Source organism: Netta rufina (assembly GCF_964035555.1).
Source record: "Netta rufina genome assembly, chromosome: Z".
In the NCBI taxonomy this organism is placed as follows: Eukaryota; Metazoa; Chordata; class Aves; order Anseriformes; family Anatidae; genus Netta; species Netta rufina.
The window spans coordinates 58354580-58372135 of record NC_140126.1 but is presented as its reverse complement, the minus strand read 5'-3'; the positions used below and the strand labels follow the sequence as shown (position 1 = coordinate 58372135).

Sequence of the window (17556 nt, the reverse complement as noted above, 5' to 3'; positions counted from 1 at the left end):
AAGTTGCATGGCATGGTGAAGATGGATGGTATAGGTCTACCCATCTCTTCTGTATCCTGTTCTTATCTTTTCCACAACAAATATGAATTAATTGGTTTCAGAAGAGTTTCAGAAGAGTGACTGTATTTAAAGAATCATATTCAAGACCTATAAGCTTTTTAGTCTTGCAAGCTAGGCTGGAAGATCATTCATTACTGCGTTCATGGTTTCATATTTCATGTCTTTCAGATCCTTTATCAAAAATTAAAAAAAAATACATAAAAAAAATTCAAACAAACAAAAAAGTAATTCCAAGATCTGAATTTCTCTCACTGATCCATAATTTTCTTTTCAAAGATTATGATTTGCCAAAGCCATATGGCTGATACCCTTTAGAATGTAATTAAGAGTCAGGCTTTCAGAACTACTAACACTGCAAACTAACCACCTGCCCCTCTCTCTCCCCCCCCCCCCCCCCCCTTTTTTTTTTTGGTTAATAATGTTTTCTGTGTCTTGAGATTATTAATCCTTAAATTATTACCATGTGATTCTGATTACAGCCTTAGTGCTTCCAAAGTTTCTGCAGAACATTTAATCACAAAATACAAACAAAGATAGGAAGGTATAATGTGTACATTGCACACGCTTAATTTCAAAGGAGTGAATCTTATTTCTGTTGTGAAAAAGAAATGTCTTGTGTGTAAACACTACATATTAATCAGTACTTCACTTTTACTCCCAAGCAATAGAAACAACTGCAATAAATTATTTTATATCTGAATCCAAATGGTGCTGTCAAATGCAAAATGACAAATGCATCCTGTAATTTCATCTTCTGTCTGATTCATTCATAGGTGTGTAGGACAACATCTGCAATAATCTATAGTCTGTTTTTGTGATTTAATTTTTACTTTGTTTTCATCACCATCATCATCATAAAATCATAAGTGTACCTACAGCCTTCAAAATTATGGTTTGGATGCTGCTATCATTTACACTAGCACAAACTTAATAGCAGGGTGAAACTTGTGGATGATTCGTATCAGTATCACTATTGTCACTGCACTTTTGCAGGGTGTTGAAGCTCCTATGATTTCTGTTACTGTAAGTTTTTTTTATACTGAAATGCAAATAACTTGAGTTGAATATGAGTGCATACTCAATACGAGTTAACCTAGAATTTAGCTGCTGCTGTTCAGAAAGCCTAGTCAGAGATGATAATGAGGATGAATAATGATCTGATTCTTGCATCTTGAAGTATTTTCTTCTTATTCTTAAACACTGCTTGGGAAGAAGAAAAGCATTATGACAGGGCTCTGCCCCCATTCTGCATATCCCTGTGGCAATGTATACTGCTTGTCCTCCTTTTTTCCTAATGAACTTATGACCAAATTTTTTTCTCTTTGGCATCAAAATGCAGCTCAGAATGAGGAACAAAGGCAAATACTCCAGAAGATGGCAGATTTGAGCTTAGTCAACAGCCTTTATGAAAGCCGCCTGAGTCATTCCTCTGCTTTCAGCCTGTACTTTCCAACTAAATTCAAACTCTGTTTTTAAAGAGATAAGCATTTGCCACCACCAGCAAAATGCACTGGACATCTTTCTTATGAAAGGTCAATGACCTGAAACCTGTAAGCTGTTAAAAAAAAAAAAAAAAAAAAAGGAAAAATTGTAAAACATTACAAAAACACCTTAATCTATTTTACTCTTTGGACATAAAATACACTCTTACAAAAAACAAATTTGCCAAACACCTGTTTTAAAGGGGAAACTGTTTGCTACCATTTGTTTTCAGTCATAATCCCAATATACCTGTTTTAACAGAAGGTAGATACTGGAGCTGCATCACTTATCATCAGTAGCAAGATTTCAGAAACATGTATGCATCTCGCTGTCATATGTAGCATATATGATGTTTATCTCATTCACAGGGACATTTGTACAAGAGTCATTATAAATAAAAGTGGCACAATCATGAGCTTTTCTTCTTCTGATTTACTATAGATGTGCATAAATTTCCCAGACATTATTATATATAATATAATAATTCTTGCCTAACTTTGACCAAATGGTGCAATACTGAAAAAAATTTAAAGCACACATACAGAACAGCTAATAAGTATATATTGAATGTGCATGCACCAACAACTGCTGCATTGTAATACTGTTAGCAAAAACTCATACTGTGAAAATTGCACTACATAGGTCCACTTAAAGCAATGGAATACTATGTATAATATATTAGACTTATAATAAATAAAACTAAGTACAAGTAAAATGCTTTAGCAGACTAGCAGCCATTTAGTTTCTATGTTTGTGACTAACTTAATTTTAAGAAACAAAACTCAGAACTGTAGATTCATTATTACTAGTAATAATTACACATGTCCAAAGATAACTGAGAAGATATGATACCTTAAAATGTAATGAAAAACTCTTAAAATTTTGAAGCTGAAAATTATGTCAGGGTGGAATTTGTTTCCCTGTATTTCATTACACAACTATTAAGTTTTACCTCAATCTATATCCTACACAGTCTATATCCTATACAGGCTAGCAAATTAATATTTCTTTACGTCTACCACAAGTTTGGGGATTAATTGCTGCTAATAATCTCACATCCAATGAATAAATTCAGAAATACTCACCATGATTCCAGTGAGTAAACAGACTCCTTTCCCACAGTATGTATTAGGTACCATGTCACCATATCCAATGGATAGAAAAGTTATTGAAATCAACCACATTGCTCCAAGGAAGTTGCTAGTAACATCCTGTTGATCGTGGTACCTGGAAGGAAAAAGAAAACTAATACTTTACCATGAAAATTTCTGTCATTTGTTATGCTGTAAGAAAGAAATCTCAGTAACTGCTCATACAGCCGTTTCTGTATCCTACAGTTAATTATTTTTAAAAGCAGCTATAAAGAACTAAATAAAACTAAAATACAAAGGCATCAGTAGTAAAGAAACTGAAGGCAAAACAATAGCACAAGTAGTAGAGATTCTCTGGATATTTTGTATTTTAGTATTCTGTTACTACTATAAAATAGCAGAAAAATAGCAGAAACTGTAATATATCAGGATACAAAGTTTTTTAACAGAACTTCCTCAGGGGTACCAGTCCTGATAATCCTCTGCAGTGGCATAAGACATCAGTCTGTTGCAGGCTGAGGCATATAAGAAAGTCAGAAAAGGTTGTATGGGCAAGCAGAAATCAGAGCAAAATTCCATCTCCTTTGCCTAACAGTAAGTCTGTGATCAGAAATCTAATAATGAACTACCATGTAATGCTTTATGAGAAAACCTAGTATCTTCCCTCTCCTTCAGCATGTTCAAGATAAATAGTATTGTATTCCTCATCATTACAAGATCCTCACCATAAACATAAGAAAACCTCTCTTTTGTGCTAAGTCAGCTAATTAAATGTAATTTCCTGATGTGCCATTTGTTGTCCTAGTTTTAATACTCTAATGGAATACACTCATTTTCTCCTTCAAAGAAAACAAGTTCTGATGAATAAGCTAGTCCTCACATGACAGGTATAGCTAATCAACTGGGAAGCCATAATGACACATTGTAGGAATAAAAACTCTTGTCAACACTCAGCCTGCGGGGGAAAACGCAGCCTAACGTAGATGGTATTTTGCTCCCTGTTCAGAGCAGCTCTGCAGCAGAGACTATCTGTGACAGCTACTGCAGCCTCAAGGTTGCAATAACCCCTGCAGCTGCTGTGAAGCCTCAGGTTGGTTATGTATGCTGCTGGATCTTCACAAGTATTATTTTATTCAATCTCCAAAACAGCAGGTCACAGAGTACCGCCAGAGAATTAGTTCACAAATCTGTAAGCAACCTGCTTTTGACCACAAAAATAATTGCTTCAGTCATCCTCCTTCCTGGACCTCACCCTCAATGCTGGAGCAGGCAGGAATGCTGAGTGGGCAGAAAGCAAGCTCAGGAAAATCCCCTATTCTCTCTCTTGCAAGATATTTGCTGTAATGGAGGCAAAACGCCTCCATTCTTTTCTTAAATTCCTACCTCTGCCCGGATGGTTACAGTAAACTGAAAACTCTGCCTGACAGAGACTACAGCAATTTCTCCAAATCAGTCTGTTCCACTGTTTGCCTGTACCCTTCTCTCTGTTGGCATCAGTGTTGTCCTTCTCACACACTTCATGCAAGCTTTTGAAGGATTTTTGTTCTGCATCTAGAGCAATGCAGGAATTATCCACATTTGGCGATCTAAGGATGAGAGAGATAGAAATACTGATAGTCACAACAGCAGCAAGGGCACAACAGCAAACTTGATCTAACTCATCACCATGAAGTTCTGCACAACAAAAAGATTTGTCATTGTGGTTTTTTTGTTGTTGTTGTTTTGCTTTGTTTTGTTTTGTTGTTTTTTTTCCAGCCTGCACTGCAGATGTCAGATGTTACAGATTTTAGTTTTTACTTAACAGAGTTAGCTATGAAATAGCTAATATCTATGAAATCTATGGATGCAGAGAGAGAGAGACATATTTATCCCATTCAGGAGGCAAAAAGAGAGCCTGCACATCATGCAGTTCTCTACACAGTATCACATATATGATATGACCACAGGCTTTGGACAAGCTTCACAGAAGTGACCTAGAGCCACAACACATAGTATAAAGCCAGCAAGTTAACCCTAACTAATAATAAATGCTTATACAAATATTTATGAGACATTTCCTTAATGCTCATCTTTGGGTTTTGAACCTGGTCATTTCTGTACTTCAGACAAAACACAGTTTACCTACAAAGATAAAAATACCGTGCAATGCCCTTCATTTTTCCTATATTTTGTCCAAACTGTTACATCCTTTACATTTTCAGCTCTACATTGTGATGCTTACAGAGATGTTGATGTGACAGAAAACAGAACATTCAAATACAACTCAATAAGTTTGTGAAATAAACACCTGTTTCACATAAAGAATATAAAAACCTGTCTCACCTAGTTGTGGTTTTGAGGTTATAGTTCAGTGGTCAAACTGCACACTATTTAAAAATCAGCATCAATATTTATGACTCTATTGTGACCGAGACACAAAGAATATGCTGTATGCCCCGTATGGACCAAAAAGACTTATTCTCTCAAAACTCTACAGGGAAAGTTGAAGGAGGGGATTTTCATGTTAAAAATCCACCAGTAAAAGGAGGGATACTGTCCTGATAATCCCATGGCTTCTACAACAGATTTACAGGAAGGTGGACTGGTTCTGTCTTTTTTTTGTTTTCTTCTGTAACCTGTTTTGTGATTTTTGAGTCTCTGTGCTAAACCATTCTGGTATATGCATAAACCTCTCTGATTCTGGTACAATGACAGGAATACACTGTCAAGTGCTATGCCGTGTCATCACACCATGCAGCCACTTGGGATCCTGGCCCAAACTAGCCAAGCCTGGAGTCTGTCTTCTCTATTGTGTGGGAGCAACAACAGAACCTACAAGCTTAGATTTTGGCTATTCTCTGTCCACCATCAAATTATCACCAAAATACATAAAAACATGAAGAGCAATTTCTTAAAAAAAAAAAAAAAAAAAAAAGAAGGAATTGCAATGTCACATTCGTACAGCCATGAGAACCACTGAAAAGGTGCAAAAGGTGCATGGGGGGCATTTGAACTGCTTTGTTTTGAGGAGCTGGGCAGAAAGCTACTCATCGCCATTCCGACTTCTTTTCAAAGTTACCACAGCTGGAAAGGGTGAACTTCTCCTTCCATGCAGGGACCAGTAAAATGAACAGAGCAGAAATTAACCTTTCCCATGCTCATCTATCAGTGTACCTCTAATGCGTGGCACTCAAGCCACTGGACGGCCTGAAAAAAAGTCATCCACATCATTGTGTTCTCCTTGCAGCAGAGCCGAGGTCACGGACACTGCGATGAGGAGAAATGCCACCCGCACTAGCAGCTGGAACAAAGCTGTCTCACTCACTGTCAGCAGCCATCAACCTCTGCCAGCATTTCCTCATTTCATCTGGATCGTGAAAGACAGGTTCGATGTAACAGACTCCAGATTGCAACTATGGTTTTCCTAAACTATCCATTCACTCTGAGTGCTATGAAAAGCTCAGGAAGAAAATAAAAAGAAAAAAGAAATGCTTCCTTTCAGAGATTAAGTTCCAACTAAAGCAAAATCCAGTCATTACTAACCAAATTCTAAAACTTAAGCTTTTAGGCATTAATCTTTAGTTTGATAAAGACTCTCATATTTCATAAAGATTCTGGTTTTGTCTTTTTTATTTGAATCACTACAAAATATCTCATTATCTAAAATCCACTATTCTTAGTCAATAAAATCTTGGACTAGAAACGTGGTGAGCCATTTAAATTAGAAGATAAAGGCTAGTATTTAATTGCGTTAAAACTACAGCTATATACAGTTTGATGTCCTGGATCACATCCAGCCTCATACAGCAGCAGAATAAAGGGTCATTTAGAAAAGCTGTGTATTCCCCTGAGGTAGGAAAATCCTTGGCTGAAGTCACACAAGCATAAGTCTTATTTATCACTTTTTCCTTCCTTCTCCAGTAAGGAATGTGCTCACAGACAGGTGGTACTACAGCTGAAACTCTCCAAGACAACCCTCATCCTGTGAAACGCCACTAAGTCTGTTCTCACCAGCCAGCATGTATTAGTCCTGACACAACTTTAATTTCAGTCAAAATTAACTGAAAGATTAGATTTGTGCAAAAATAGAATGATTTGATTCCTTCCCAAGCCAAAATGTGTGGGACTTTTACCATTCATCTCAGGAAGGCATAAATATACTACTCGACTGTTTGGGTTGTCAAAGCAATATTCCAGAATCTGTATCAAACAGCAGTTCTTTTCTTCTGGTTTCACTATCAGATTTGTGATTTTTAGTACCGCTCTCCTGCAGAATTATGTTTCTATTTGGTGACGTTTCATCTGACTGATAAAACATCTGCTTTTTAGCTACATGGCAGTTGTCACACAAGAATATCTTGACACCTAAGTCACGTTCATCTTAAGAAGTAATGAGTAACAAGAAATGAAATATAACATGTAACTTAACCACCAGCATATTAATTGGTGCCTAGCAGATTTGCTTCAGTTTACTTGGCCTCCACAGTCAGCCTCCGATAATTTTGCACTCTTTGGTTGTGTTTTCTTTAACAAGTCAAGAACTAAAAAAAAAAAATTGAAAAGATGACCATTTTTCTAGGGACAAAATAGTCTGCTTTTATAGTGACCTAAAGGAATCCCAAGCTTGCAGTACAAAGCCAATCTGGGCAGAGTTTGGTCTTGTCAACCCTTAAAAACTTTTAGACTAATTATGGAAACAGGCTCAGCCCATTAAATCAGAAACTTGTCAAGACTCAGCAGAGACGCTGATTGATCTAACTAGCTATTACAGCTCTCCCACAGCACCGGGCCATTCTGTTACCAAGTGCCTTTTTAGTCTTTCTTCAACAGTAGATACTGGTAGGTTTTTTTTTCTGGTAATACAGTGGTGATAATAGGTCTTTTTATTACTTCCCATTTCCCCCTGCTTTAAAGAAAGACGAAAAGAAAAACATAACTGCTTTTAGAAGAAATAGGTGCACCAACTCCTTGACTACTGAAGTCAGTGAAAGAAATGTTGCCTACCTTCATGAGTTTAGGATCACGAAAGGCTGAAAAGTGGATGTCACAACTTTTCTATTTTCTAACACATCTCTTGACATCCTCCAAATATTTATGCACAGCAGCAAAAATGTTCTTGTCATAAAGCTGTTCCATGGAAATGCAAAACACTATGGCAAATGCCTGGATTTCACAGACAGATTCACAATAGTAGCAGTTCTGAACCCAACCATAAGCAACCACTGTGATCAAGCAGTCTGAATTATTTCTACAGGGGTTAAAATGTTAATTATTTTCTATTAAGAATATTTGCGGGCCATTTATGGAAAAGTAATACAACAGGGAAATGTTAAGTATAATCGCATAAGTAGCATATGTGCTATATTAACTGGACATATTTTTTATGAAATTATTTCATATTTCATATTAACTTAGCACATATTTCTGTGCTATGGACAGAAACAATAAAATTAAAACAACTGATGGGATGGGATAGTAAGAAGTCAACACAAAAACAGAATGGTGAAATTGCATGGTTTAAGAAAGTTTATCGTTATTCTTGAATATAAATTGCACTTCAGACACAGGTGTGGAAACATACATAAGGACTTAAGTCCTTAGCTGCTTTCAGATATGAATGCTTGGAAAACGGGTAAAGAAGTGAAGGCTAATTGCCACTTTTTTCAAGAGGCACCAAAATTTTATTTGACTGCCACTGGCAAAGGTCTTGCCTTGTTTTCTTGGAGCTGTAACGAGTTGATGCTCTACTGAACCAGCATGCCTGTCTGCAGCCTTGGGAGATGTAAACAGTGTACATTTTTCCAAGAGAAGCCATTTGGCTGCAAGTATGATGTGAATATACCAAAGCAACTGAAGTTGCCTGCAAGTATTACGTCCATTTTCTTTTTGACCTATTTTAAATAAATGTGTAAGAGCATGAAGAGAAGCTGCTGAACCAATTCTACAAGTACTGGGAAATTGGAAAACCTGTAAATTTGTGAGAGACAGCAATCCACTACGATGAACAGTGGCATAGATAGGAGTGCTCAGTATCTGTGCACAAATAGGAAGCACTGGAAATAAAGTGAGAACTATTGCTTCAGGTCCTGGACTGTATGAAAACAGATATGTTTAATAAGAAAATTTAAAAACAGTATGTTCAAAAACTTTTCTTTTGCCCCACTTATGAAACACACACTAACTCCACCGTTTTCTTTACTTTTGTTTTCATTTTTCTTTTCCTTTCCTTTCCTTTCCTTTCCTTTCCTTTCCTTTCCTTTCCTTTCCTTTCCTTTCCTTTCCTTTCCTTTCCTTTCCTTTCCTTTCCTTTCCTTTCCTTTCCTTTCCTTTCCTTTCCTTTCCTTTCCTTTTACAGTCGAATTCATTCTCCCACTTCTTGGCAATTTCAAGCTTTTTTTTTGCCTTTTTTTTTTTTTTTCTGTCCCCTCATCCCCCCCTGCAGTGGCATAACTGAAGTCAAATTTTATCTCTGTTAAGGTCAGCAACAAAAATCCTATTGACTTCAGTGGGACCAAGATTTCTATTTCGCATGTGTGTGTGTGTGTGTCTGAGTTTCAGCTGATCATCCCCTAAATGTTACCAGCTAGTGTTCCCATGCTTATTCATTTCAGAATTCTTACTTTGCCATTGTCTTCATCTCACATTTTGGATGCCAAGAAAGCTCCGCTGTTACCAGTATGATTATGTTTATCAAGAAACATCCTAATAAAATTGCTAAGCTAATTAAACTAAAAAGAAAATTTGATGTTTTTCCTCTTCGACATTTGGAAGCATAATAATGAAATAAAATGCTCATTTGGGGATTTAGACTTAGCTATAACATATATTTACATCCAGTATGCTCGTTGTGATTCAGTAAAATAAACTAAAGATCCTGGAAAGCTATACCATAAGTGTTAAACCAGTAAGATCCTCAGTTACCTCCTGGAGATCTGAATGAGCTCTGCTGGCTCTACTTTCTGCATGTATGCAGCAGGGATTCTTTTAAGAACAAAACAAAACAAAAATAAAGACAAAGACAACACAGAAACACTTCCTGTAGACATCCAGATGTATCCACTCTGAGAAGCAGCACTGTTTCTCCCCACTAACTCTGTTATCCCCATACTCCTGCAGCAACTTATAAATAGCCTCCACTTTCCTTTCACCTCTTGGTGCATTTCTCATTTCTTCAGTGTCTACACTGCCGACTGTCTGAATAAAAATATTAATAAGAGCCAAAAAGATCTTCAGACTTTTTTTTTTTTGTCTAATTTACTGAAATACTTTACTTACTAACTTTAAATGCTTTTACATTCTTAATCTTAGAAAGTACAATTACATTGCTTCCTTAGACTCCATCGTTGGCCATTACTCTCTTGTTCATACTGTTGTCTGTCCATTTTTGTTCATTAGTCCAACGCAGCATAAAGAACTCCATTTTTTTTTTAGACAGATAGCATAGTGTGGTTACTAGTGAAAATAATCATTAATGATAGTTACAATACCCAATCAGTTTGGCATAGAACCGTGAGCTATTACAAAATAATAAACACTGTCTTAAACATATGAAAAAGTACGTGATACTGTATTTTGTAACAGTTGATTTTAATAGCTCTTGCCTGTGTCAAAACTTCAGCATTTTTACCAGTTTTAAATTTGAAGAATTCACAGAAATTCTATATAATTAAATTATTGAAAGTGACAGGAAAACAATAAATAAAAATTTTACATGTTTAGCTGTAACATATTTTAGCATCAACCTGCCAAAATTATTCAGTGGAAATACCAGCACCAAGGGTATTCTTTTTCTTTGAACAAAGCTACTAAAAAGATCTTTTTTCACAAAAGATGTATATTATTTGGAAAACAGAATTCCTAGGTTGAGGTATTGAAGAAGGGAGAAACAGGCCAAACAGAGATAAAAGGAGGTAGCATTATTAACACATGGTATTTTCTCAGTATTATGGGAGATCTAGATTTTAGGAGGACTTAAAACTGTATTGGGTTATGTGCATAAAAAGAACAACCAAGATTACAGTAGCAAGATAAAAATGTATACAAGATACTCATCTTGAAGTTTCATAGCACAAGGCAAACCCTAAATATCAGGGATTAGGAAGAAGTTATGCCTATAAACAGGTATGATAGATCTGTTAATCTCTTTGTGATTATCTGATTTAGAGCAAAAGTAATGCTAAAAATGAACAATATAGATGTGTGTCTGTAAAAGCAGGAGTCAGTTACAGCTGTACCTCATGGCAGGGCAGCAGCATGGCAAGCACCATCCTTACCACCCAGCCCTGCAGACAGGGCATCAGCCCCTCACAGCAGAAGACAGGAAGCTGGAACGAGCAAGCCGGAGCCAAGCAGAGGAGGCCCACCACGTGGTATAGTGCCATGTACAAGTCTAGGATGTGCTTACAGGTTTCTAGCCGAGCCCAAGGCCACGTCACACCTCACACCTTCAGCAGAGCGAGATCCAGGCCCATGCCCCTGTTTCTGCTCACAGGGGTGGTGGGCAGAAGCCTGCAGGCCCTCACCCTCACACGAATTCTGGCACTTCCAGCACATAAATGTCCCTAGGGACCAGGTCACTGAGAACAGGACTGAAGAGCAGAAATAGCTGCTTCTGTGCCAAGCACAAGAGAAAAATGAATGGTGTGGCTCAGCCCTTAGGCTTCCCACATCACTCATTGAAACTGAAGATGAGGGCAGGGGGAGCAAAGTCCCACCCACTGTAAGTGAAGAGCAGGTTCGAGACCACCTGATGAACCTAAACAGGTACAGGTCTGCAGGACCTGATGACAGGAATCCCAGGGTCCTGATGGAACTGGCTGATGGAGTCGCCAGCCCTCTCTCCATCATATATGAAAAGTCCTGGCAGTCAGGTGATGTCCCTGGTGAGTGGAAAACTGGAAATATCACTCCCCTTTTTAAAAAGGTTAGAAAGGAGGACCCAGGGAACTACAGACTGGTGAGCCTCACCTCTGAGCCTGGGATGATCATGGAACAGATCCTCCTGGAAGCAATATCAAGTCATATGCAGGACAAGGAGGGGATTCAAGACAGCCAGCATGGTTTATCCAAGGGCGAATTGTGCCTGGCCAATCTGGTGGTTTTCTATGATGGAGTGACTATATCAGCTGACAAGAGAAGATCAACCCATGTCATCTACCTGGACTTCTGTAAGGCCTTTGACATGGTCCCATACAACATCCTGGTCTCCAAACTGGAGAGACTGTAAGGGTGGACCATTCAGTGGACAAGGAATTGGCTTAAAGGCTGCACCCAGGTTAGATGGGGCTTTGGGCAACCTGGTCTGGTGGGAGGTGTCCCTGCCCATGACAGGGGATTGGAACTGGGTGGTCTTTAAGGTCCCTTCTGACCCAAACCATTCTGTGATTCTGTGGTTCCATGACAAAGTTAGAAAAAATAGTAGATGAAGGTCTCTCCAACATTGATGTCCAAATAAGCAAGAACAGATAAGCCAGTTTTGCAAGTTCAAAAGGTTTTCTGCTACTGAGTTATTAAGACCTAAGGTCAGTCTGACATGACTAATTATGTTCTACATCCAACTTATTTATCTTAGGTTTCTTTTTATTTAAAAGTATCATTTGGGAATTTTATTGATCTGTCTCAAAAAGGAAAAAACCTGTAGAAACAGACCTCCTTCTCCCTCCCACCCCCGCCTCCAAACTCAGTTAAACAAAAAAAAAAAAAAAAAAAAAAACAACAAGAAAACAAACACGAACTCAAAATATTCTTTGCTGCTTATATTGAAAATCCAAAATAATATTCCCCCAACCATGGGTCACACAATCAACTGGTCTCACGGGAAATTCAAGGTTAAACACAATTGTTAGAACTGCTCTTTTTCAGAACAATGTGAATAAAAGGCAGGGGAAAAAGCATCAGGTTCACTGTATCTAAAAAGGCCCATTTAAATAAAATATGCACAAAAGAACTAGAAAAGAAAGTAAGGCCAGTACGAACACCCTTTTCTAATAGATGAAAGCTGGGACTAAGAGCAGCAGTTATCATTAAGGTTACAACTCATTATTCTCATTTTAAAAAACTTACATTACCTATTCTTTGTGCAAAATTTTGCCCAGTGTTAATTATTTGGACTAGTATGTTTTATTATATTCAGACAATCTTTGTATTTATTTAGATAGATGTAGCTTCCATTTGCTATGGAGCAGGGTCAGGGATTCAGTTCTTGCCAGCTCTGTTTACATTTGGTGTCATTCTGTATTCAGCAAAAGAAAACCCAGTTTTGTTATTTTCCACAGAGCTGCCTTCAGATTTTAAAAGCTCAACTCCTTAGCCTATGACAACCCCTATATGCACACCCAGACTACGATGAGAAGCAGCATGCTTCATATCCCTCAAGCATTAAGAGGCAAACTTAGACTGTAATGGTTATCGTTAGCTGCTGGATCAAGAGAAGCAATAGACACTGATACTCGTGGTAAGGTCTGGAGCAGCCTTGATTCATGATATCCAGCATAGGCATTGCGATGCACTCTGAAACTCCAGCGACACATGCTGCTTCGTGGCCTTCACAAAAACACACTGCCATATTATTCAATGCTAAGTACAGATCAGCAACAGAAACAAACAACAGTACATAAAGAAACAAACAACAGTACATACAATTTTCTGCCTCATTTTTTGCAAATGAAAACACAGACTTTAATATCTCATAGCTCTCTAAGAGACTTCCTACATGAAATTAACCATATTTGTTACAGCTTAGCATTATTTTGTTGGTCTTCGCATCCTGAGCTTTCAGCTCCAGTCTTCACAGTTTGATTTGTCAAAGTCCTAGATGCTCAAAACTCTGACCCGCATGCAACAAACTCAAAGTCCTCTACAACTTGCATGTTTAAGAATATTTAAGAATAAATTTATTAAACATCCAGAAGTTAAGTAACAACAAAACTCTTCACTTTGCCAAAAATAGAGGAATGTCCCAAAGCCCTTGAAATGCCTCAGTATACATAAGTGAAACAACACAGATCAAAAATATTATTAGAGAGGAACTAATTAATCAGACTTCCCACAATGTACAGGAAAAAGAACAGTTGCTCCCTAGCTGCCCAATGGCCAGAGGCTTCACCATGGGTGGCAATGCTGATTCACCTCAACATCTTCATCTCACTGTTGCACCTGTGAGGGTACAGGTTTTGAAAGCATCTAATAGCATCTTTTTTGAAGCTATTCCAACTTTAAATTAAATTTGAAATAGATAGAGTATGGCTCTTCAATTTAGTGGGCAGAGATACTACCTACAATGTTTAGAAGGGGATCTGGGGAAGGAAACGTGCCAGTGCCAATCCCAGACAAACCACTCTCTGAGGAAAGAATAGCTCTGCTTTCAAAGCAGATTTTGAGAAGTAATCCAGAGAGTCCCAAGACCAGAAATACGTTGACTAATAGAAATAAAAATTAAGTAAATAAAAATAAAATCCAGGAGCTTCTCATTCTTTCAGTTCAGTATATCATTTTTATCAGTTAAAGTTCAGTAAAAAAAGCCATTATCGATATACATTCAGTTAAGTGAGAGTTGTAATACACAAATGAAAGTGGGCCAATATAAAGTAACACAAACAACCTTGGGGCAAAACTTATTTTTGAATGCAGTGTTTTGTATTCTTATTTTAAAAGACACATATGCACATATATTTCTTTTCTGTAGCCATGAATTTTAGAAAGTACAATGTTTGAAATTTGTGGATGCGGCAAGAATTGATATTATTTTTAAGATCTGTTTCAGCTTTTCAATGTCTGTACCAGAACTGGCTAAAGCTGCATCATTACTGAAATACCAATCTTTGAAAATCAAAGAAAGTTTCTTAATGAGCCCTATTGTGAATCACTCAGTGTATTCAGTAGCAATTAATACCCTGCTAAAATCTCTCTTTATTTTGCATTTTGTATTTTCTCTGGAGATATCCTGATACTGTTTTATTCTCAAACCCCTACTGGGAGGTTTGTGGCCTGTTCTTCTTTTCTTTTTTTTCTTTCTTTTTTTTTTTTTTTTTTTCAGTTGAGATCTCCAGGCATAATCAGTTGATTTCTAAAGAATTTGAAGTAATTTGCTGAAGGAAAACTTCAGAAATAGAGGTTTTTAGAAACAATCATTATGCAACTAAAACTAAGCCCAGTACCTTTCCTCTGTGCCAAACCACAGCAGAAATAGGTAAAGGTTAGCCTTTCTTTTTCTGTATGTGTACATTGCAAAAGTGAAGAGAAATGAGGAGGAGGGCAAACTGCACAGAAAAGATGATGCTGAAATCTCAGAGAAAATGACAAACCAAGTGCTCTCTCTGAAGAGGCTTTTCTCTCATGGAACTACTTGCATTTATCACTAGGCAAATTACTAATTTTCAAGATCTACAGCAGAAACCGATATATTTCCTTGCATTAAAAAAAAAAAAAAAAAAAAGAAAAAAAAGTACAAGCCCAGAGCCATAAAGTCCATTCTTTACATCCAAACTTCATTAGAATGTCAACAATTCTGCCAACATAAGCACGTATTCTAATGAAAAAGGGAGATAAAGAGGGAAAAATACTTTGCACTATTTTCTCTAAATACCATGCACATAAGAGAGTTCTTCCTACTGTCATGCTCTTTTCTGCCAAGATGATTTTGTTGCTTGATATCTTTTCCTTCATTCAAGACTTTCTGACCTTTCGTATCCATTGATTTTGGTGAAGCAGTGAAGAAAGGAACAAAATTCTGTGCTCTGAAGTAATTCCAGCATGTGACATTTCAGCGAGAAAGAGCAGCTACAAGAGCAGTCACTCAGTGCTGTACTGGAGGGAAAAACCTGAAGTGGCCACTGAACTCACCCTGAACTGAACTTACCTTTTGCACTAGCTGCACCTACAGCATGCATCTGGCAGTCTGCAAGTTGAATGTGCTGGAAAAATCTGATAATAATACAAAATTTGCCTAATGCCTGTTGATTCTTCTATTGCCAATTCCTGTGCAAATCATACTGTACGTGTGTATCTATGTGACTTTCAGACTTAACTCTTCTGTCATGATTCAGGCAGGCAAGCACAAAATCAGGGGTCATGCTGAGCTACGGATGTGTGGGATGGGAACACATGACTTTGGACATGCTGTCTACAGCTTCACGTGCTTGATAGCAACACTTTCACCTGTTCACTTTCACCCATTGCTAATTATTCATTTTCCAGATTGTGGAACAGTTCTTAAAGGCAGTTAACATAATTAGCATTAAATTGCAACACAGACAGTATGAACAAGCAACTAAAAGAACCTGAAATTTACAGTGCTCTCTTGGCCCTAGAAACAAGGCAAGTTCATGGATGGGACAAGCATGGAGAAGCGTATATACACAAGCAGGTCTAGCTCTAGAGGGAAGAATGCTGCCCTTGGGGAGCTAATAATCTTCCTCCTTTCACTTGCTTGGCATAACTGGCCATCTGCAAGACATTACATATACAACAGAAACTGAATCCAGTTTAAAAAAAGAAAAAAGGCATTTGTAGAGCTCCACGTAAACATGACTGCAGTGCTACAACTTTTTCTGATGTTCTAGTTTTTCAGATGTTCTGCTTCGTGAAGGTCTCTGAGACTATCATTTGAAAGTATTACAAAGAACAGCAAGAAGCAACCTATGTTTTTGGATTTTGCCGCTCATTTTAAGTGAGTAATTATGACCAATGTACAGGTCAAAGATACCATAACCATTACCAGAGTTCTGTGATTAAAGAAAAAACAAGTCAGAGAGGCACAGCAGAAAATGTTTGTTGTAGGAAAGGAAGAGGACTAGACACTGAACTCAAAGCATGTGTCTCATTCTGCTAGTGCTGGGATCACTTTATACTGAAGTTGTATTTCTGTAGCTACAAAACATTCATTACAAAAATGTACAAACAAGACATATTAACTCAATAAAATATCTGAGAAAAGTTACATTTTATCTTTACCTTAAAGGAAAATAATCTTGGGTTTCTCTAGATTGCAACTTTTGCATTCAAGAAATTGAGTCCTGAGTCCCTCAAACTAAAGAGGACAAAGACCTCCACCATACAGACTAAAAATCTCTGGAAAATACGTCAGATCCACAGCTTTACTTCACTCCACCAAGATCCAGTTAATTTTTCCTTTAGGTTCAGGAGCTGTGACAAAACAGAGGTATGAGCTGAGCAAAAATACAGCCACAAAGCTGTCTGCCCAGAATGGTCCATGTTTTTCCAACTGTCTTTCCCCAGAGAGTGAGAAAGCAAAAAGTAAGCATACAGAATTAACTAAACTTCCTGCATTTTCACATGGACACCCTTCCTCCACAGAATGGGTATAACTAGGTTGCACAATGATTTTATGCAATATAAAACCTCTAGCATGGCAATCACACTTTAATATGACTTTCTGCTAGCTAAGTTTGAATCATTTTGTTATCCAGTGGAAGAATACACCAAACAATAATGGTAAATATAATTCTCTGCATGGAAGAGACACAAAGAGCTTACGTGACTTTGCTCAAGGTCACCAGAAAACTAAGGTGGATTCCCTGTTTTAATCTTCAATAAACATGTCTTCTATATAATTAACTGCATTTACCAATGTCATTTTCAATACTTTTCACATATATTTTTTAGGAATTTATAAGTTTTTATATATATTTAGCATATTTTTTTGCTGGTGTACTGAAACCTTCACTGCATTCCTACCCACAGCACTACTGCTGTTACCTGAATAAGAGCAAAGCAAACAAGGTGATCTTATTAAAACCGTGCTAAAATTATTTTAGAGTATTTTTTTTTTTATATTTTCATTCAAAAGGAAATGAAAATGAACTGTTCTAATGTGTAGTTCCTGGTACAGATTGTTGCATCTCCAACAGACACTGGAACATCAACCCACAGCATCTGGTTCTTGACTGATTATCTGTGCCAAGCCTCATTTTACAAAAATTAAGAG

At 37.3% G+C, this 17556-nt stretch overlaps 1 protein-coding gene across 4 annotated transcripts in view; it reads right to left on the bottom strand.

Annotated features, from left to right (window-relative positions):
- The window catches only part of KCNN2 (potassium calcium-activated channel subfamily N member 2), a gene marked incomplete at its 5' end in the record, with an annotated part of 78968 nt that overhangs the window by 25537 nt on the left and 35875 nt on the right, over positions 1–17556 (bottom strand). For all 4 annotated transcript variants that reach the window (XM_084305168.1, XM_084305169.1, XM_084305170.1 and 1 more), the window contains one exon: positions 2628–2769. In XM_084305168.1, the coding sequence (XP_084161294.1) occupies positions 2628–2769 (142 nt within the window). The remainder of the gene's footprint in view (positions 1–2627; positions 2770–17556) is intronic.